Raw genomic sequence first — 21,646 nt, 5'->3', positions numbered from 1 at the left:
TTGTTCCTGTTTTATTAAGAACACATTGCTTACATTGCACTTTAAGTCTTCAGAGTATTTGACACTATTTAATTCAACTTCCTAAACCTTCAGTGAAGTAGATAAATTGTTATCTTGTGAGGAAAACTAGATGACTGGAAAGAACTAAACTGTTGATACAATAACATGGTTAACAAAAAAGGAAGACATTGTATTATTAAAAGATAAAACAAACAAAACTAAAATGTAATAGAGTAAAATACCCAGGAATATCATAATTCCCCCTTTCTTTTGTGTAGCAGGTGAATACAGTACTATGTAGGCACAGCTGCAGTACTGAAGCTGTGCTGTGTTAGCATTTCTAGAGCAGACATAGCCATAGACGTTTTTGATAAATGGGACTTAGGCTCCTTTTGACAATATTGCCATTTATGTTTTAATCATGTTTATCAGTAGTGTTGGCTTATTTAATGGCACAGTAATAAACTCCCATGGTAAATCCATAGCTTTAATGCTTTCATTACACCAGATTTTTCCCATCTACCTTACAGAAAGAAATAGTTTTAAAAAATTCATCTGTACAGTTAGAGCCATTAAAGAGGACATATGTACAGAGCAAGTGAATCAGCACTTTGGCATCAAAATAAATCAGACCTAAATGATGAGGGCTGGCAGACATCCGTGTCTATTCTTGGGAAGGAAGCACCAGAAATGAGACTCCCCTCCAACCGTTTTGTAGATGTGCCACCTATGAATCCTCAAAATGACAAATTGGTCTAACTTAAGTAGATCATCTATTTTTCATTTCCTTCAGGATTTAAATTAATGTTTGTCTATACTAGAAGCACTACAGTTGCACAGCTGCAGTGTAGACACCACAGTAATGGAAGGGGTTCTTAAATCACTACAGTAAGTCATTCTCCTTCAGAAGAATTCTTTTGTCAACTTAGCGCTGTCTGCTCTACGGCTTAGATCATCTTAATTACATCACCAGATTGAGGATTTTTTCACAGCTATGAGTGATGGAGTTTAGCTGACCTAATTTTGTGTTATCCTTGAGCCTGGGACACAGAGAGGTTAAATGAGTTGACCAAGCCTTGCTGCAAGTTTTTGACACAGCTTGGAATGAAATTCAGAGATTCCTGTCTCCTAATGAAGTGCTTTAGACTGCTGTGTTTCTGTCCGCAGGCCTTACTATAGGGAATAAATTCACTCTTCCCATTCAAGTGTACTTTACAGCAGGGACTGAGGTACAAGTACCTGACTGCTGCCTTATACTGCTGTTTCTCTCAGAATAACACAGTCCATTCAGGTGCAACATTTTCCTCCTTAATATAAAAAAAAAATAACCAAAATTGGTTTTATGTTGTTTTAGCAAGGCTCATATCAGAGACACATGCTGTTTTAAAGGAAGTCATGTTCTACCCTTGTGCAAATACCGAGAGTGTAATTTAATCAGTGAAGGGCTTTTTAAAATTGCTTGTCAGTGTTTTCTATAAGAGTTAAAGGAGAATTTCAGCCTTTGAGTACTGGATTAAGTATGTTTTAGAGTACTATAGTTACAAATTCAGACCCTGCAATGATGATAAAGGCCTGATCTTGTATTCAAATACACATCACTGCATATCCCAAATTATAAGACAAACTTTTTCTTCCAGACACAGTGCAGGACAGCAGTAATTTTGTTCTGTGATTAAAGTGGGTCCAGTCATTTTATCCACCACAAAATGACTGGTGTGACATCAACTTCCTGAACATATAGAAGCAAAATGCAGGACAATGTAGCACTTTAAAGACTAACAAGATGGTTTATTAGATGATGAGCTTTCGTGGGCCAGTGGGTCTGGCCCACGAAAGCTCATCATCTAATAAACCATCTTGTTAGTCTTTAAAGTGCTACATTGTCCTGCATTTTGCTTCAACTACCCCAGACTAACACGGCTACATTTCTATCACTATTGAACATATAGAGTGACTTTAGCTGGCAACAGTTTCACAAGGGATTTGAGAGCAGGTCTGACAACACAGAAAACTGTTAAGAAGTTAGTCAGCTCCTGGGGGAAGATGATCTCCACAGAGGGAGTCAGGAACCCCATTTGAAGATGGATAAGGAGAAATTTTTTTAAGACAGTGGGACAGGGATGAGCTGTGAAGGGATATCAAATAATTAAGGAGATCCAAGTTTTCAGCCTCAGTTGGTGAGAATTGAAAATAAGACTTAATACATTTGTATGAAGTTAATAGCAATATCATGTTTGTCCGTGTGTTATTCTGCATGCCAAAAAGTGAGGCCTTTATCTGTTTGGAGATAAGATTACTTGTTCATAGAGGCGATACAGTTAATATTACCAAAAAAACCAACTATAATTAGTTTAGGAAGTAGACTCTTTTCTATAAGTAATGAAATATAGTGAGCAATACATTGATCAGCAGAGAGAAAAGGTACATGCTGACCTTTTTTTAGGGAAGATCAGGAATATCAATATTACAACTAAAATAAGACCAAAAAACTACATTTTTTTCACAAATATGAATTGCTGTAAAGACTGAGAGATGCATGTTTTGATATGTAAGGGGAAATGGGTGGCAGGTTGCTTATTTCTGGCAAATTTAAAAGATTTTTCATTGACTGATCACAAAGAATGTTGAAGACTTTCCAGAAAGAGATAATTTTCCTTAAGGGGGTCACAAAAAAGGAAAGGAAATGTAACACAGAAACGGGTTGGAAAAGGGTGCAGGGAACAATGTTTGAAGGGCAACTTAAGTTAGGTTTCAGGACCATATTGCTCATATTCCAATATTCTAATGATAGCAGACAACAAATTAAAACAAATCAGAGCTTTCAACTCTTTATTAAGAAACATGGAAGAGAAACTCTCAGGCTGGAAGCAAACTAATATAACAGCTGTAATTTAAAAATGGACTAGCAGAGGCCCAGGGCACCACAGACCTATAATTCTGGCTTTTAGACTGGGAAAGAGTTTAGAGTTATTGAACAGGAACAGTCATTAGGACAATTACTTGGAAAGGTTCAAACATATTAAAGTAGACGTACTTTTCCAAAGAGGAGATCTCACTGAACAAAAGTAATTAATTTCTTCATGGATTTGACAATGAACCAGACAACTTAGTATAGTTGGACATCAAGAAGTCTTAAAAATTAACAAGTATTTCACAGACAATTAAATGTTTACCTTAATACAAAATTGTTTTTGTTAAATAGTTGAGCGGAAGGTGAAGAGGAGGACCCGTGGATTTAAGATGATCCTGACCACGATCCCACAAAATTGGCTTGACAGAGGAATGAGCAAAAGATAGTTTGAATTTGGGAGCACTGGTCATTATGAAAAATGGTGAAGACTAGATTCAGATTGACATAGGGAGATAGCTGTGTTGTTCAGTTGAGGGGTGCATGGTAACAGAGATAGCATTTTAAAACACTATTGTGCACTGTTTTTTAGCACTGCGGCAGCATATGCTCACCCCATCACAGGAATAAAGCTATTCTGGGATGAGGACGCCACACTATTGACTGTGGGGTAATCGCCCGTCTCTTTAATCTGTAAATACCCCTGTTCTTGGAATAACACTGAGTCTGTGAGTAGACCTACTCACAGGGCAGAATGGCCTACTGGCCAAAGTCAGTGTGTCACCCTTGTCTCAGGACAGTGCAGTTCAGTAGCTAAAGTTTAATAATAGCCCTTGTTCCAGGGCACTTCAGCTCAGTAGCCAGAGTCCATGAATCACACTTGTCTCAGGGCAGTATGGCTCAATAGCCAAAATCTAAGAGCAGCCCTTGTCCTAGGGCCATGTAGCTCAGTAGCCAGTCAGTGGTTTGGGGGACTAGCGCCCTGGTAGGGGGATCCAGACTCACCCTGCTCCACCAGGTCCCAACCCAGGCCTTGTGAATGGCAGGTCAGTCTACCGCGCTCTCGGCAGGGAATTCAGCCAAAACACACCAAGTGTACTTGGTCAGGAGAGGCCACTCCTGCACCCTCCCTGGCTCGCTTCCTACAGGTGCTGCTGTAGCGTCATCCCACTTAGTGGCTGGGTGTCTCAGTTGCCCTGCAGTGGTTTTTCCCTGGGGCTCCACTGGGTCTGTGTAGCGGCAGTCTCCTGGGCCTTTGGTTCCTACTGCCTGGGCCGCTGGTTGTTGTAGCTCAGGAACTTTGGCTGGAGGTCTTTCCCCTTCGCTGGCCAGTCCAGACTGAGTTGCTTTCTGGCCTTTTGTATTGTCCCAGCACTTGGAGCAAGCCCACTCTGGTTGACAGGGTGGGACTTCCTCTGCCCACAGAGTTTTTACTCCTCCTGTTCTAGTGCGGGGTATGCTCACCCTGTCACAGGCACCAAATGATAAGATGGCTAGCAAAATATTGGGGAGATATAGAGGAATGACAATGTTACTCAGGCTAGAATGAGAGAATTTATAAAGTTTAAAGAATGCAAAAATTATCTTTATGAACAATTTGAAGGGACACACAAAATGTGGATATTGCAAAGCTGTTTGGGTAAACAGTCTTAAGAACTATTAACCATAAAATGAACATAGCAAAAGACAAGACAGCTGTGAATTCATGAGAAATTTCTTTGTGCAGAGAATATAATTTAGAACATTGTCAAGAGCAGCATTGGCAGCTGCAATGAAAAACATTCCAAGAAGTTCAAGAAACATTTATAGGGGAAATACAATGTACAAAAGCTAAGCACATAGATAGCCAAACTAAGATTAATATTTAAATAGCTTTCTTCTGGATAAAATTCAGCCAGTACTGGAGTGTGCATGCGTGATATACTTGTTGAGTTTACATTTGTTAACTGATTAGCCGGTAACCTTCACCCTTAACAGGTGAGGCTTCCCAGTTACAGTTAACTGGGAAGGAGCTTGAACAGCCCCCTGCCTGCTTTGGGCAGGGGGTGGTCCAGCCCTGCAGGGCCTGCCGCAGTCAGGGGCACTCTAGTCGGCTGGAGCAGTCCTTATCCCCAGCAGGCCAGCATGCGTCACAAGCAGGGGTGCTCCAGCCCATCTCCCCACCCCATTTAACTGGTTAAACTTACTGTTAAGCTAATTAATTAATTTAAAAAGAGTTTACATGCCTAGCCGAGTTTCAATCAAACAAAGCTATTTAATATTTAAGGCTAATATTTTGTCACAGATTTTATTAGTAAAAGTCATCGAGTAGTCATGGGCAACAAAGAAATAATCACAGAAGCCAGTGACCTGTCCATGATTTTTACTACAGACATCCCTGACAAAATGGGAGCTCAGATGCAGGGTCCGCATACCAAAGGCTGGGCAGCTGAGGCAGTCACGCTGAGCTTCTGGGATGCTCACCACCTGTGGGAGCTCGGAGCTCCAGGGTCCCCCACCACCCACTGGGGCTGGGAGCTGCAGGGGAGGGAGGTCCTCACTGCCTGTAGTGGCTAGGAGCTCTGACACCTGTGGGGACAAAGAGCTGTGAAGTTCTGCCCTGCAACAGATAGGGCTGAATTCATGGACTTCACTAGAAGTCATGGATTTCATAACTTCCATAATCCTGGTAAAAATATCGTAACCTTACTAATAATTAGTCCAATGTAGTGATGTAAAATCCCGTTTAGTTGGTTCACTGGTTAAATGTGATGTTCAACTAGTTATCTGAATAAAGGAGTGACAGACAGTGGGGAGACGCTCCCTGTCCACCAAGGCTGGGCTATAGTGCCCCACCCCATGAGCAGGGACTGCTCCGAGTAACCAGAGCAGCCCCTGCCTGAGAAGTGCCTGGGCTTGCCACGGACAGGGGCTACCCCGTCCAGAGAGGGCCCCCTGGGCTGGAGCAGGCAGGGAACAGCACCAGCCACTTCCAGTTAACCGGAACTGGTGAGTATCACCCATTAACCTTTCACATCCCTGGCTCAATGTTCATGAAATTAAAGGGTTTATTAGAACAAGCCTAGTATGGCCAGGGGAACACTAGATCTCCCCTGAAGCTATATAATGGAACTTGATTTTTGACTTCCAAAAAGCCATCTTAGTAACCTACTTGGCCTGTCTTATGCAGAGGCAGCCATTCATGTTTACAGGTTATTTTCCCTAGTGGAAATGTGTCCATAAACAAATATTCTCTTTTTATGTCTGACACTTCCTGGGAGTACCCAGGGTTGTGAAGTATCTCACCACCAGCAACCGTTACCATATGTCTGCTGAAGTCAGCTCCAAATTTCCCTGACCACAGGCAAAACAAGCACACCCTTCTAGGCCTACACAGATCCCCATCTCTAGAGATTTATGGCAGGCACATTATAACCCCTGGGCTCCCTGAGTTTCTCCTTGGAGTGTCCAACCCTTGTTCCACTTAACACTCAGGGCTGGTCTATATTTAAAAGGCTGCCAACACTACATACTCCACATGAGGACTTCTTTTGTTAGCACAGATAGCTACCGCCTTTTAGGAATGTGTATTATGCTAAGGGCAGAAGCCCTCCCATCAACCCTCCCATAGCGCTGTCTACTCTAAGGATGTTAGAATTTCTTTATTTTGCTAAATGTGTACGCACTGACATTTTCAGTGGGTACACATTTACATGAGGGGTAGGGGAAAGGGTATGGAGGAAGCTGCTGGCTCCCCATGCATACCAGCTCCTGTAGAGATGCCTGCCCCTGTGTGGTGCTGCCAATGTATCAGAGGCAGCAGTGCAGGGGGAGGGCAGGCAGGAACAGTGCTCGCAGGGAGCCAGCTTTGGAGGCAGATGGCTCTGCAGGAGCCAACTTAAAAGCCAGTTCCACCTGCCCCCCTGCGCTGCTGCCTCTGACACAGAGGCATCAGTGGGGGCAGGGGAAAGCAAGTGTAATTATGAAGGTTAATCAAGGAGTCCAAGCTCAACAGTTAATTGTTTACTTGTTTACACTGTGACATTCCCTAGTCTACTCCAGGAGTTAGGTCGGTATAACTGTGTCACACAGGGTGTGGAAAATCCTAAGCAATGTATTTATACTGACATAAGTTGCTAATGTAAACTAAACCTTACAGTAGCTACAAATTTGCTGCTTCCAAGAAGCATCTAGCATACCAGTTACATATCAGACCACAGTCTAACACACAATAAGAGTAAGTGTATAGCAAAAGTAAATAAAACTTTATTTAACAAGGTATACAGATTTAAGTGAGAGCAAGTAGATATATTGGAAAAAACTATTAACATTTTAAATAGAATCATAACACATTCTAGAACCTAGTTACTTAACTAGATACTTTCTTGTATCAATGCAATACAAACCTAAAATTTTTCCAATGTTTTACAGTCAGACTTGGCAGTGATCTTCTGTTCATGTGATAAGTCAGTCGCACTCTCAACTTGCCTTCTTGGTGAAAGATCCAAGGTGCCTGTTTCCATTTGATACATTTCCAAACAATCCGTTGTTCTTCTCATAAGCAGGGAGCCTCCTGCAGGTTGTTGTTTTCCTGTATAGTCCTTTTTTGTAGATTTAATCAGCACCTGGTCAGTATGCAAGTACTGTGGGGAGACAATACACAATGTCAGGGCAGGGAAATAATCAAATTACCTGCCTGAAGATATAGACACAACTGTTTAAATATCTATACATACATTTTGTAGTTATCATGACCAGAGAACTATGGGCTTTCAGTCGAGACCTCACATGCCATCCTTTTGGGAATTATTATGCATATATCTGAATCAGGGACCCAACTCCGTGTGCCCCCTGTGCTCTCTGCCAGTTGACACCAAGAGGTTCCTGGGTCATAATGTCATAAGCCAAGATTTGAACCCAATTTGACAAAAGGAAAAGGTAATAAACCTGAGGGGTTTTCTTGACGGGGTAAATACTGTTAGGAAATTTTCTCTTAGCTACTACTGGTAATCTTGCTTTGGTTAAAACTTTAGTAGAGTTACCATTAGAAGCTGGTTTTGCCCCCTGGTTATAACTTAACAATTAAAAATGTGTTCCATCACAAACGTGGCATTGTTTTATAAACGTGTATTATTGTTTTTCCAGACTTCATCACAAAATTGGTTTGACACATTTTATATAATCCAAGTACTAGTCCAGCAGTGGTCTAACTGACCCTTTTTGGGTTGTTATTTGGGTTGTTTATTAAATCAGTATATAGATAAAATTTGACAAGTGATGAATTCCTAATATGACCTTAACCACATAGAAGTTTTATTTAAAGCAGTAAAACTTTCTCATGAGGCTTTTTAAAATGTCTGCTGTGCTGGTACATGTTCCTAAAGATTTTGAATGTATGCATATATTTAGTTTGTATATAATAAAGTTTCTTCAGTAGTTTTTCTTTTTTGTTTATTTTTTTTAAAAGAACAACATATACGCAGACAGATGGCATACAAGCAACATGAATCTCTCTCTTACTATAATATAGCTTACAGTGTAGTGCTTTTAAAATTAGCTGCTATAATGTGGCTACTAAACATAACAAGGTGGGTTGTAGCAGGCATTTCATTTTTATTCTGAATTTCTTGGCATTTTGTGTTTGTCACATCTTTAACATATTATTATATTTCTAGTTAATAATCTTGATGGTTGCAAATTCTCTTCATTTTCACTAGAAATTCTAGATTTCTTTTTGCAAAACATATGGCCTAATAGTGCACTTAGATATTTTTAAACTGGAGGACTGAGAGTTCCACATTCGGTGTTGGGCTATAGTTGTATCTGATTTTAGCATGAGAAAATGAATTGTATAGATAGGGTTGGGATACAAAACAATCCAGTGAATCTGACTGAAATAAGAAACACAGCTGTCTGCGAAGTTAGAACTCATCTAAATTGTAAGCCTTTTTGAACTGGTACTCCTTTATGTCTACATTATGTGCTTCTTTCAGCAGCTTGTAGTATACATACATATGCAGTCCCCTTTACACAGGTATAAATAGCAGTAGACCATGAGGCACAACTTAAGCAAGTAGGGTAAGAAGGGTATGGGAAAGTACCTGATAACATACCCTACATGACTCTACTTGCCTGCTGCATCTCCCTCCCCTGTTGCAGGGAAAGACTCCCACATTTCCATGTTGCTGGAGACTTTGCACACAGATTTTGCTCTGCCACAGGAAGCTGCTGAAGTCTTATCCTGCTGTTTCCCCTCTGCTAGAGGCTTTCATTGATCTGTGTAGCTACACTCCACTGTGGATGCTCTCTGCTTTACACTGCAGTATACTACATGCTGCTGCTGCCAGGGATGTGTAGTATACACATAGCCCAAGATGACTGAATGGTCCTATATGTGCTTAAAACAGATTTGGAAGAAAGTGAATTTTAAAAACTGTTTATAATATGGCATGTAACTTGTAAGTGAAAGGGGGTTCATTTTATATTACAGTGAGATAATTGTGGAGATCATTTTCTTATGGTACAGTGAAAGCTTTGTTATCTGGTACTCACAGGGAATGGGGGTTGCTGGTTAGTTGAAGGTGACAGATAACAAAGCTTATTGCTCTGCCCTGCCTTCTACTAGCCAGTGCGACTCCCGGCAGCTTGAAGCAGGCTGGGAGGGAAGGAGACGTATGCTGAGGATGTCAGCCAGCAGTTCTGGCTATCAGAAGCCTCATAACAGGCTGTACAGGCTGATGTCAGGCACCCACTCCTGAAGATGCAGCTGTATTGCAATTAGGGGATAATGCTGATTAACAAAGTTATTTGCTTAACAGAGTGCTGGATAACAAAGCATTCAGGTCGTGTGTACGCTTTGTGAAAGATTGATGGTGTCGCAGATTTAAGATACATTGACTCAGCTGTATAATTAATGTAGCTGGAGTTGCATATCTTAAGTCAACCTTCCCCTTTAGCGTAGACCAGGCCTCACTATATTATAAGAAAATGTGGGTTTTTTTCAACAGTCCAAAGGCGAGAAGAAAATACTGTTCTACATGTTATGTACAGTAATGGTTTATTTGTTACAGTAGTACCAAAACATGATGGGCATTGTCTAAACAAATGAGGTAGCATGCTTCTAACTCTGAAGATCTTATCTAGAAAGAAAAAACCCACAAGCAATACATAAAAGTATAGGTCTTATTAGATATTTTTTTAAGATAGGCCACCACATAACTATGCACTTAGGAAAAGGTACAAATTACTACTGTGCAATCCTTTAATCTTATTATTGTTAGTCACTGTAGCTTCAAGGAAACATTTACAGTATATCTAAAACTCTGTTTACATTTCTTTTCCCTTGCCTGTCATAACTCTGATATATTTTACAAGGATCTTAATGAAAGAGCACGAGCAATATTTACATGCATTTAGCTTGAATTCCTTATGTTAACATTCTGTTATTTTCTGTGCATGATATATTTATTTTTCTGTTCCTATCAGTTTTGTAACTACTTCCAGTCAGCTTCCTATTCTGATAAATTGTAATTATACTTTTTTGTTAACAGTACAAAATTTTGTACAAATTCTAAACTTAAGTGTCTTTTTATTGTACAGATATAGAGTCGTGGTCTCCTATCCTCCTCAGAGTGAAGCAGAACTTGAACTTAAGGAAGGAGACATTGTTTTTGTACATAAAAAGCATGAGGATGGCTGGTTCAAAGGTACTCTGCAACGCAATGGAAAAACTGGCCTTTTCCCTGGCAGCTTTGTAGAAAACATCTGAGAAGATTCTTTTAAAGAGATGCAAATCACACTACACTATAAAATAGCACAAAATATTAGCAGAAAGAGTGCAGTCATAGAAGACTTTCAAATGACTGTAATATAAAGAAATTATATATATCTCCAATGTTCTGTACCACAATGGCAAGTGAACAAAGATGATGAAGGCATCTGCTATTTTTATCACTTTGTATTCTTAAGTGTAATGTGTGCCTTGTACTGTCTGATTTATTATAAGGGGAACCTTTTTCCTTCAAAGATGTTACACAAATGAATAATTGTTTACAAAGCTGTAACTAATTTATTCTTGTTTCTTTAAAACTTGAATGTTGTGTAATAGCTAGGTTCTTGTGATTATGATTTTAACAAATTATTAATTTATAAAATGATAGCAAAGGGGTAGCTGGATTCTCTCCCAATGAGGGAGTGCTTATTTCTGATACAGAACCTCCCTTTTTTCTTCTTGACTTTTTCCCCTGCTGTGTATGACAATGGAATTAGTCTTTGTGTTATGAGTTAATGTAGAGTTGTAGTGATGATGTGATGTCAAACTGAAATTGGAAACTGGGAAAAGAATGGAATTGTGTGTCTTGTTCTTAGGATTGTAGTGATGATGTGATGTCAAACTGAAATTGGAAACTGGGAAAAGAATGGAATTGTGTGTCTTGTTCTTAGGACAGAATGTATCAGTTGTTTTTTAGTCGAATTCTACTCCTTAAAAATTGCCCAAGCAGTATAATGTTTCTGGAAGGCAAAGACATAACACTGCAACGGATAACATCTCAACAACCTCAAGGATGGGAAGGAAGAAATTGAGAGGAAGCCAATAAGAAATTCCCTGTAGCTTCTGTTTGTTCAAGAATTTGGATAACTAAACAAAGTTTAACTTTGCATATTTGGCTAGCTCTCTGATCTTTTAGTACTCTCAGGATGTAACAGAGATAAAAAGAATCTTAAAGCACAATGGCAAAACAAATTATATTTGCAGAACACTTTTAATTTTAGAATAGCAACTTATCTCCTAGGGTTGAAACTTTGAGTTGTACTCGATGTCTAAAATGCCTAAGAAATGTAATTTGCTTTGTTTTGTTTTTTTCAAAGTGATCTGCATGGCCAGGAGACGTTTTAAAATGTTTGAGCAATAGTGATGGTAAGTGATGCACTTGTGTTAAAGTAAAAGGCTGTAAAGACACTGTGAAAACTTCGCTAACTTTTTAATTGTTGCTTCTTTGGTACATTATGACTTTTTCATCGTCTTGCATGTATTATTGAAGTAATATAAACTGTGCGTGATTTGTATTTTTCATTCCAATTTCCTGTTGTGGGTTATTTTGCTCTGAAATTTGCCCATTGCAGGGGATATTAAGTAAACCAGAATTCTGTTGTAGTCCAAAATTCACTGACCAAGACTAGTGAGTGACTCTCTCTCAACACATTAGGTGTCTAGTGTTTGAGTCAATAATAAAACATTCTTACATTACTCCAGCTAACAGGAGTAAAGAAGTGCTACAAAGAGAACATTACTGTTACTCTTTGAGGGTTCTGAGAGAGGTTTTTTGCTAGTGAACCCATAGCATATAGCTGAGACAGAATTCAGTTGAGTGTCTTTTTTTTAATACTGTTGCTTATATTATGGTTTTCTTGCTCTCACTTGCAAGCACCATCAACTAAGCACCGTCAACTCCCATAAAAGTTAATGGAAGTTGAAGATGTTCAGCATATCACAAAGTGGGGTATCAGTGTGATGTAATATTGCACAACATACAAAAAGGCACACTAGCTGGTAATAAATTAAATCATCGGCATACCTTCTGATTAAGGTGCAACTAAAATTTTAATTTTAAGAATTATATATGGAAGAATAATAAACAATAACCATGAGGATTTTTTGCAATATCAGGTAGTGTCATGATGAACTTAAATATGTATAAATATATATATAGCTGGAAATCACATCATTCCTAAGTTAACCATCTGTATGAAACACTGTACAATTCAATTCTTGTGTTTTTTAAATATTTTTTAAAGTTTACTTGAATATTCATGTAATATATTAAGATTTTTGTGAAATGAACTTTAGTTAGAAGGAAGCTGGCATCAGCTTTCATCAGCATAAATTGATACTAATGTGTCAAAATATTATTATTTTGGGAAATTAGTGCATTTTATATTAAAAAAAGACTACTAAAGGTTAAAAACATTTTTCTAGCTCTCTACTTTCCATACTTTAAACTGTGTGACTTAAGTACCTCTGTTCTTAAGGTTTCAAAGTGTAAAGTCAGTTAAAATATCCTCTGTTAATAGTTCCATTAGAGTAAATACATTTTCTATTGACTTTTTTACAATGCTAAAGTAATGTTTTGTAACAAGGGCTTGTTACACAGAAGTGCAACAATGATTAAAATGCAGTTTATCATGCCTTTCTTTTGATCTTTGTAAAAGTTTTTTGGTTTTGGGCTTGTTGGGTTTTTTTGGCTTGGGATTCATTGTAAAAACAGATGAACCTAATGTATATGTTTTGTGTAATTCCATAAAGAAATTTTGTAAAATATTGTATGTCTATCTTTCTGGTCCAGTGAATGCAAGGTGTTGATTTACTCTGTTAAGCTCCTCTTCTTAATAAATATTTTCTTAGTAAACAGCTTAAGCAGAAAACTTATACAAAAGTTAAATAGAAATTACTTATAACAAGTTTACAAATAAAACTAACAAAATTATTTCAGAATTCACAGGAGGATGTGTGTGTTTATAAAGAAAAAAAGTCTTCAGATACCATCAGATGAATTTCAAGGGGAAGTTCAGAAAAAAATATAATGCAGTAGCAGTAGGGAGGACAAGGTAACGTGACTGGCCTTTCTCATATCAATGATTCTGTGGATTATCTCACCACAAAAAGATTTCCATGCCAAACAGATTATCTAATTACATCATTTTAGGGCTGGCAGAGTATCATCAGGTACATATGAGTAGTAAAGTGTTTCCCCAGATGGATAATGTGACATTTGAATACTCAATTTTCAGATTATAATAGGAATTATATTTTACTTTATTGCAAAATTCAATGCCTAAAAACACCAGAAAAGAGGACAGTAACATTGTTTTGTGTATTTGTGGATCAGAGAGGTAAACCCAGCATTTCCTTCTGCTTTTAGAAGCATTAGAAGAAATTAAGTACCCAAATCATATGGTCAAAATAATGTGATTTGTCTGCTTTATGAATGTATCACCACAGTATTATTACAGAATAGTGACTGTTATTTACATCCAGGGCAATATTAATCACTAGAGTAAATAGGTGCAACTCTATTTAAATCAATGCACTCTTCACCATTAAGTATTTTCAGCTCTGAGAGCCTTATGCATGCATTATCTAATTTTGTCTATAAATATCCCCCTACCCAACTTCACAAATGATTACCTTCCATGCTATTCTGCCCTTTGGACATTGAAAAATGTACAGATAATTACAGACATGGGATGGAATTTCAACCCATGTTTCATAGCTACTGCTAATTCTGTTTGTGATACAATAGCCATACAAATCTTGACTTTAGACTGGTGGAGGGGAATTGTTATATACAGGCAGTCCCCGAGTTACACGGATCCGACTTATGTCGGATCCGCACTTACGAACGGGGCCCTCTCCCTGGTCTCCTGCAGACCAGGGAGAGGAAGCAAAGCGACGGAACATGCAGGTAGCGGGCAGCCCAGTCGCGCCTGGGCTGTCCGCTGCCCGCGTGCTCCAGGGCATTGCTCTGCTTTGCTCCCCGTCCCCCTGGTCTGCAGACCAGGGGGACGGGGAGCAAAGCAGAGCAAAGCCGCAGAGCCCGAGGGCAGCAGGACAGCCATGGCGCGTCTGGGCTGCCCGCTGCCTGCGTGTTCCGCCGCTTTGCTCCCCGTCCCCCTGGACTGCAGACCAAGGGGACGGGGAGCAAAGCAGAGCAAAGCCGCAGAGCCCGAGGGCAGCAGAACAGCCCCGGCGCGTCTGGGCTGTCCCGCTGCCCCCGTGCTCCGCGGCTTTGCTCCGGGCGCCTGTGGTACAGCAGCTGGGGTGCTGCCAGTAGGTCCCGTAGCGCCGCTCTGGGCGCTACGGGACCAACCCGGCAGCACCCCAGCTGCTCTGCCCCAGGCATCCTGATTCAGCCACTGCTGGTCAGTTTCAGCAGCGGCTGAATCAGGACGCCTGGAGCAGAGCGGCTTGGGTGCTGCTGGGTTGGTCCAGCGCGGCGCTACTGGACCAACCCAACAGCACCCCAGCTCCTCTGCCCCAGGCGTCCCCAAGTCAGCCGCTGCTGAAACTGACCAGTGGCTGACTACAGGAAGCCCCTGCCCGGGGCTTCCTGGAATCAGCCGCTGATCAGTTTCAGCAGCAGCTGACTTGGGGATGCCTGGGGTTCTTAAGTTGAATCTGTATGTAAGTCAGAACTGGCGTCCAGATTCAGCCACTGTTGAAACTGATCAGTTTCAGCAGCGGCTGAATCTGGACGCCAGTTCCGACTTACATACAGATTCAACTTAAGAACAAACCTACAGTCCCTATCTTGTACGTAACCCGGGGACTGCCTGTATTCAGGGTAGAGGAAAAAGGAGCATGTTTTAATATAAAAGGGACTCTATGGCAATAAGCTGGTTGAGAAAAGAGAGATAAGGAATGAGTTGAAAAGAGAGAAGAAAGAGAAGATGGGATGATGCTGAGAAAAATGGGGGGTGGGAGCATTGAAGAGAACATGAAGGGGTTCCAGTTCAGGCTGAGAACTTAAAGTGATGGGGATCCCATTTTATTGTATGTGTTTTCTTGAACAAAATGCAATACAAACCCACTTTCTGGATGTGGTATACTGCCAAGCTTTGTTCTCTGTGTCACAGATTAACAATATGTCTTCCTTTTCTTTTTCTGCGGCAATAACTGAATCACAAATTACAAGAGACTGATGCTTTGCATAAGCATTTTTTGAATTCCTTTTCTTTTATGCAGAGCAGCCTCAGGAGGGCCAATTGCCTTACCTTATGTCAAACAGTTCACTTTCATTTCACTTATGATGCTTGCTCCTTATCCTTGAGGGTTTCTGAGTGCTGGTCTGAACTATGTGGATATTGCTTTCCACTTCAAGTACAATGACCCAGATGGGAGCTGTAGTACATACAGCACACAGTCTTCCTCTGTATTCGTCTTTGCACTGGAACCAAATTGAGATATTGTCTGTTCTTTTTCTTATAAACAGTTTACCCTTAGAAAAACAAGTTATTTTCTCCCCTCTTCCTTTTGATAAATGTCTTAGTGTATTTCACAAATATACTCCAACATGTTTACATAATTTTAGCATGAGAGGCATGTTATAGCATATTGGTTCAAACAATGATTAAAGCTAACTAATTGGGGAATGCAGTAAGCACAGAGTAGTGGTTAATTTGGTTTGTATATTGTAATTGACTCCAGCCTACAGCCTCTATTTTTGTAAATAAAGAAAAAAGTGCTCCTTAACTTATATCACTAAAAAGAATATGGAATTAGACCTTACAACAGATGTCAAATACATATTAACTTTTTCTTTCATGTTGCAACTGAGGCAAAAGCAAGCACTTATTGTGTAATATTGCATAAGGGAAACATATGGCTCATTAATGCTTAATAAATATCTAACTTCATTTCTTGTGCAACTAATAATTTAATCCTTAACATTATTTCCTTTATAAATAGCATTTAAGTATGTAATAACAGGGTGAAACTTTATGTAACTATCCTATTAGAAAAGAGTAAGTTTTACAGGTGGATTTTGTATTCATATTTGATCTTCCTAAAGTCAAAAATAAGATAGCTGCTGCAGCTCTCTTTTATAGCCATGACAATGCAGCACTTGATCAACAGACGATCACATGCTCTTTGGAGAACTTCCTGTACACCCTAGAGCCAGAGATGGGCAATAATTTTTGATGGGGGAGCCACTCCAAGGTTTTGGTGAGTAGTCAAGGGCCATACTTTTCTATGGAGGGGTTACAGGTCAGAAACTGAGTGTAGAAGAGAGCTTGGGGGTCAGGAGTGTGTGTGAAGTCTGAGAGGGAGTTTGGGTGAAGGAGAGGGTAGTGACCTGGAGCAGAGGATTGTGTGCAGGGTCAGGCAGAGGGTTTAGTTGCAGGAGAGGAGACCTGGGAAGGGGAACTGGAGGAGGTGCAGGGTGGAGGGAGTTGTAACTGGGGTGGGGTGGGAGGTAGCAGAGGGTTTGGGTGATGACTAGGGGCAGGGGAATGGGATGTAGAGTTGGGAAGGGAGTATGGGTTCAGGAGAGAATTCTGACCTGGGAGTGGAAATTAGGCGGCGGTGTGGGGTCAGGGAGAGAGTTGTGCAGTAGAGGAAGATGGGGGGTGGGGAGGGCGGGTGCAGAGGTTTGGGTGGTAACTTGGGGATTGTGTTGTGGGAAGGAAGGGGATGTAGTGACAGAGGCAGGCTGTGGCTAGGATTCACTTACTTGGGGATCTCCCGGCCGGCAGCCCTGCAGGACCCGGAGGCAGGCTTTCTGCCTGTCACGACCTCAGACTGCTGCTCAAAATGGATGGCTGCTCCCTATAGCTCTCTGTTCTGAGCACTGCCCTTACCCCCAGCAAAATTTCTGAGCTCCCATTGGCCAGTTTCCAAGCTGAAAGATTTTGCTGTTGGGCTGGGGTAGCGGCACCTGTAGCAGACAGACCGCATTGGGCTGCTCTGAAGCAGCTGGCTGCTCTGTGCCTGAGGGGACTCGGTGTGAAGGCCCGTGGGCTGGATCAGGTGTCCCAGGGGCTGGATCCAGTGGCTTGGTGGGCTGGATGCTATGGCTGAGTGAATGCTCATTTAAAAACTTTTCAAATAAATGTTTAGCTAGCTCAAGCAACCAAGATTTAACCAAACTCCACCCCTATGCAATCCTAATTTTTCACTTTTTCACATTAACTAATGGAATTTCTGAGACTTGTTTAATAATTCAGAGCTCACTAAGGGTATGTCTACACTGTATTCCTCTTTCGAGAGCAAAATTGCAAATGAAGTGCGGATTTGAATTTCCCGCACTTCATTTGCATAATGGCATCTGGGCACTTTTTTGAAATACCCTATTTTGAAAGAACAAATGCAGTCTAGACGGAGTTATTTCGAAAAAAAAACACCCTTCTTTCAAAATAACCCTTACTCCTTAAAAAAGGAGGTTTAAGGGTTCGAAAGAAGGGTTGTTTTTTTTTTCGAAATAACTCCGTCTAGACTGCATTTGTTCTTTCAAAATAGGGTATTTCAAAAAAGTGCCCAGATGCCATTATGCAAAAGAAGCATGGGAAATTCAAATCCGCGCTTCATTTGCAATTTCGCTCTCCTGCATTTGCATTCCTCTCTCAAAAGAGAAATGCAGCGTAGACATATCCTAAAGTGCAATGGGAATTTTTCTCACTGCAAAATAGGAATCATAGAATAGGTCTTCTAATCCAATCCCCTGCTCAAAGCAGGACCAACCCCAACTAAATCATACCACCCAGGGCTTTGTCAAGGCCCTCCTCGACCTCCTTCTGACAACAAAAATTACATGACCCCAGTTCAACAGACATTTCCTAGACATCTGAAAAAGTACCTGATAATGTTTCATATCATTGGAAATATAAAGCCATTGGTGAAGGCTGTGTTATCCTTTTCTTGAAGATTATATTTTCTCTACTAACATGTGGAAGGCTGTAGATCAAAGGTAATGGCATGTAGCACTATCCAGGGACATATGGGATACTTGGTCACGTTTCAATCAAAACCATATATTTTGCAAGTCCAAAATTGCAGAGTGGCATCTGGTTTGCTAACTGCTGCCTACCCACAGTTTCTTGTGGTTAGTTACTGCATGATTTTCTCATAGTATGTCTGTGCACACATGGGAGAGGAGATGATTCAGCAGCTGAATCACTTTAAAGTGGTGACCTTCCATGTATTCCACAATGAAAGATGTGCCCTAGGTCAGATTTCTTATTCCAGCTGGATGAGATTTTCAGAAAAACTGAAGAACTTTAAATATAAACAAAAGTTTTAAGGATTTTGCCCCACTCCCTCATTTGATACCAGACATCTTACACTCTTTTAAATATAATAAGAACATGACAGGCTGGCAATTTATTACTCCTTATTAAAGGTGGACGTTTGTGGCTAAATGCAGTTTTTAATCTCTAGTACTTTGGAACATAAAGAGCCTCTACTCCCTGCAGGTCATTCAAAGCATCTGACTTCAATAATTCATGAATCACTAGAGTCCCATAGGCAACATGCAATGTAAATTCCCTTATAAGGATGGCACAAGCAAATCTTCAGAGAGACAATATGTCTTTCCTCAGGCTGTTTGGAGACCAACCCTTCATAGGAGCCTTTTTTTCAATTCACAAAAAAGATAAATAACTTAAAAGCTTTACAAAAAGGAGAGCAATGGATAGCTTAGCCAAACACCTGGTGCCCTAGACAGTGGGGGGTGATGTTTATGCCTAAGGGTATATCTAAATTGTAAAAATAAACTCATGGCAGCAATACTCAGAGCCTCGGTCTATAACAAAGGCTTGTGCACAGAAATAAAAAATAGTTTTGTAGCTATTCCTATTCAAGCTGGAGCTTGGGCTTTGAACCACTGCCTTGCTTCAGAGTCCAAGCACCAGCTTCAGTACCCCATCTGTAAAATGGGAGTAACAGCATTTCCTGTTCTATCTCACAGGGATCATGTGAGGATAAATTCACTAACAATTGTAAAACATTCCAGATACTCTGGTGAGGGAGCCACAGAAAAACCTAAGTGTTTATAGTCCTTCTGCATTACTGACCAGCAATGATGAAGTTGGAATTTTCCCAGCTATCTTTCCCTTCATCCAGTAATGACTGTCAGATTCAGTTTGTGAATGTAGAATGGCATGCTTCTACAATTAATAGTTTGTGATATAGTGGTACTGTATATCAGTGATAATAACAATGATATAGCTTCTATTTTTTCTTGAATAAGAGCCAAGCCTACTTTTAAACAGATCTGATATCTTGATGTGCCAAGCAAAAGAGGCACATGAAAGAGTACTGTAAGCAATCCTGTACTCTGGATTTTACAATCCTACTGTACTTTATAATTAGTTAATGCTGGCAGAGGTTTTCAGCTAGAAAATATGCTTCTGCGTATGAGAGAAAATCTGCTGTTTGTACGCTTTGGGCTTTATTAGAATGACCCACTCTATTTGTTTCAAAATGCTGTCAGAATCAATAGATTCTCATGAAATGTTTAATTCTGATGAAATCACATTTTCCAATGCAAAATTTCCATGCACCTCTATTGTTTTATTATATATTCATCATTTGATGCCACCAATGTGCTCAGCACTAGTCAAGTTTAAAAACAGCCTGTGCTCTAAAGGCTCACATGCTAAAAGTTTTATATTATTCCATTTACAAGACTTCCAAGAGTTTGTAGCTTTAACTGGCACTGTACTAATTTCTCATTTTATTTAGTAATACTATAGAACAGGGGTGGGGAATCTATGACATGCAGGCTGGATCTGGCCCACAGCTTAATTTGATGCTGCAGGTGAAACGTTCTGAGCCTTAGTGACCACTGTAGTCCTAGCATGAGCACTAGCTTGCCCCGCTGTGGAGGGAAAGCCCCAAGCCTTGCCCCACCATGTGCCAGTTAAGTGTGAGCGAGGGATAGTTTGGTTTTTGTTTTGTAGCATTGGGAGCAGATGAATTGTGAGAGTTATTTTTTTGGGGGGCGGGGGGGGGGGGGGAGGAAGGGGAAGGCTTGTGTGTGTGGCCGTTGACTGATTTTTCTGTGGAGCTGTGTCTAGACTTCAAAGAAAAGTCTGAAAAAGATACATAAATTGTGAACTGGGTTTTGTGTATCTTTTTCTGCTTTTCTTCCGAAAGAGGCTTTTCTGACATTTGGCCCATCTATGGGGGGAAAAAAAGCCTCTTTCGGATCATCCCTTCTTCCTCAGAGAATGAGGTTTACAGGGATGCCGAAAAAAGTGTCTGCTTTTCTGAATTTTTTTTTGAGAAGCAGACGTATTCCTTGGACACAGCAGAGTTTTTCCGGGATACCTCTGATATCCCGGAATATCTCTGCAGTTTAGATGTACCCTGGGTCAGTTGCCCCGATTGAATAAAAGCTTCCCCACCTTTGCTATAGAATATTTTTGAAAGAAAATGTGAACTTTAGATACTTTCATAGTATGCCCATAAATAAAAGGAGTCTCTAACCAATATATTTAACATTCAGTCACTTTACTTCTAATGTCAGTGGTAGTAGGTTTAAAATTGATTCTGATAAAATATGACATCTACATTTTCCTCCACAATATAAATCCTTTATGCCCTGATGCTGCAAGAAACTGAATGTGCTTATGTCCTAATGTAACACAACCCAACCCTTGAACATGCTCTTAAGTATTTTACTGAATGGGGTGAACTTAAACATATTTGAAAAGGTAAGCATGTGCTTAAATACACTAAGTCAGAGCCCTTTATTCCTACTGAAGTTAATAGGTCTGATTGTCAGAACAATGCCACATGAAGAAACATGCACTGAAAATGCAACTACTGATATACATCGGCTAGTTCCAGCAATCAATATAGAAATATTTACTGTACAATAAATTCCACTTTTCTCTAATTAAACAATAAGTTTTACATTTCACATGCCAAGTCCCTGGGTTCTGCTTAGTGATTTCACCAGTTTTTCATCTTGAATTCAAAAGCCAAACAAACCCTGAACTAAAATTTCTATCCCTGTTACCTATTTAGTGCCATTTCAGTGTTGTGCTGCTGATTGATTGCCACTTCCCATCCCAAAATGGATGTCAGAAGAGCTATGTGTATATACAGTGAAAACTGTTTTAAGTACCATCAGAATGTCCAGTAAAAATTAGTCATCCCACAGAAGTGATTGTTAAATAGAGGCCAAGCAGCACTGTACTAAAACTTTATGAACAACATGTAAATAGGCTGACAAATGCTATCCCTGGTGCATTTTGTGAAACACCTTATGATGAAACAAAATGTTAACAAATAGCAAAAGGTGTTTAAAATCTATT

At 40.1% G+C, this 21,646-nt stretch overlaps 1 protein-coding gene across 2 annotated transcripts in view; it reads left to right on the top strand.

Moving 5' to 3' along the window:
• Nucleotides 1-13,012, top strand: part of SH3RF1 (SH3 domain containing ring finger 1) — a 163,951-nt gene extending 150,939 nt beyond the window's left edge. For both annotated transcript variants that reach the window (XM_075931133.1, XM_075931132.1), the window contains exon 12: nucleotides 10,427-13,012. In XM_075931133.1, the coding sequence (XP_075787248.1) occupies nucleotides 10,427-10,595 (169 nt within the window). In that variant the 3' untranslated portion in view covers nucleotides 10,596-13,012. The remainder of the gene's footprint in view (nucleotides 1-10,426) is intronic.
• Nucleotides 13,013-21,646: the final 8,634 nt, after the last annotated feature.

Source organism: Pelodiscus sinensis, chromosome 5, assembly GCF_049634645.1.
Source record: "Pelodiscus sinensis isolate JC-2024 chromosome 5, ASM4963464v1, whole genome shotgun sequence".
NCBI classification, from domain to species: Eukaryota; Metazoa; Chordata; order Testudines; family Trionychidae; genus Pelodiscus; species Pelodiscus sinensis.
This window is presented reverse-complemented; position numbering and strand designations above follow the sequence as displayed.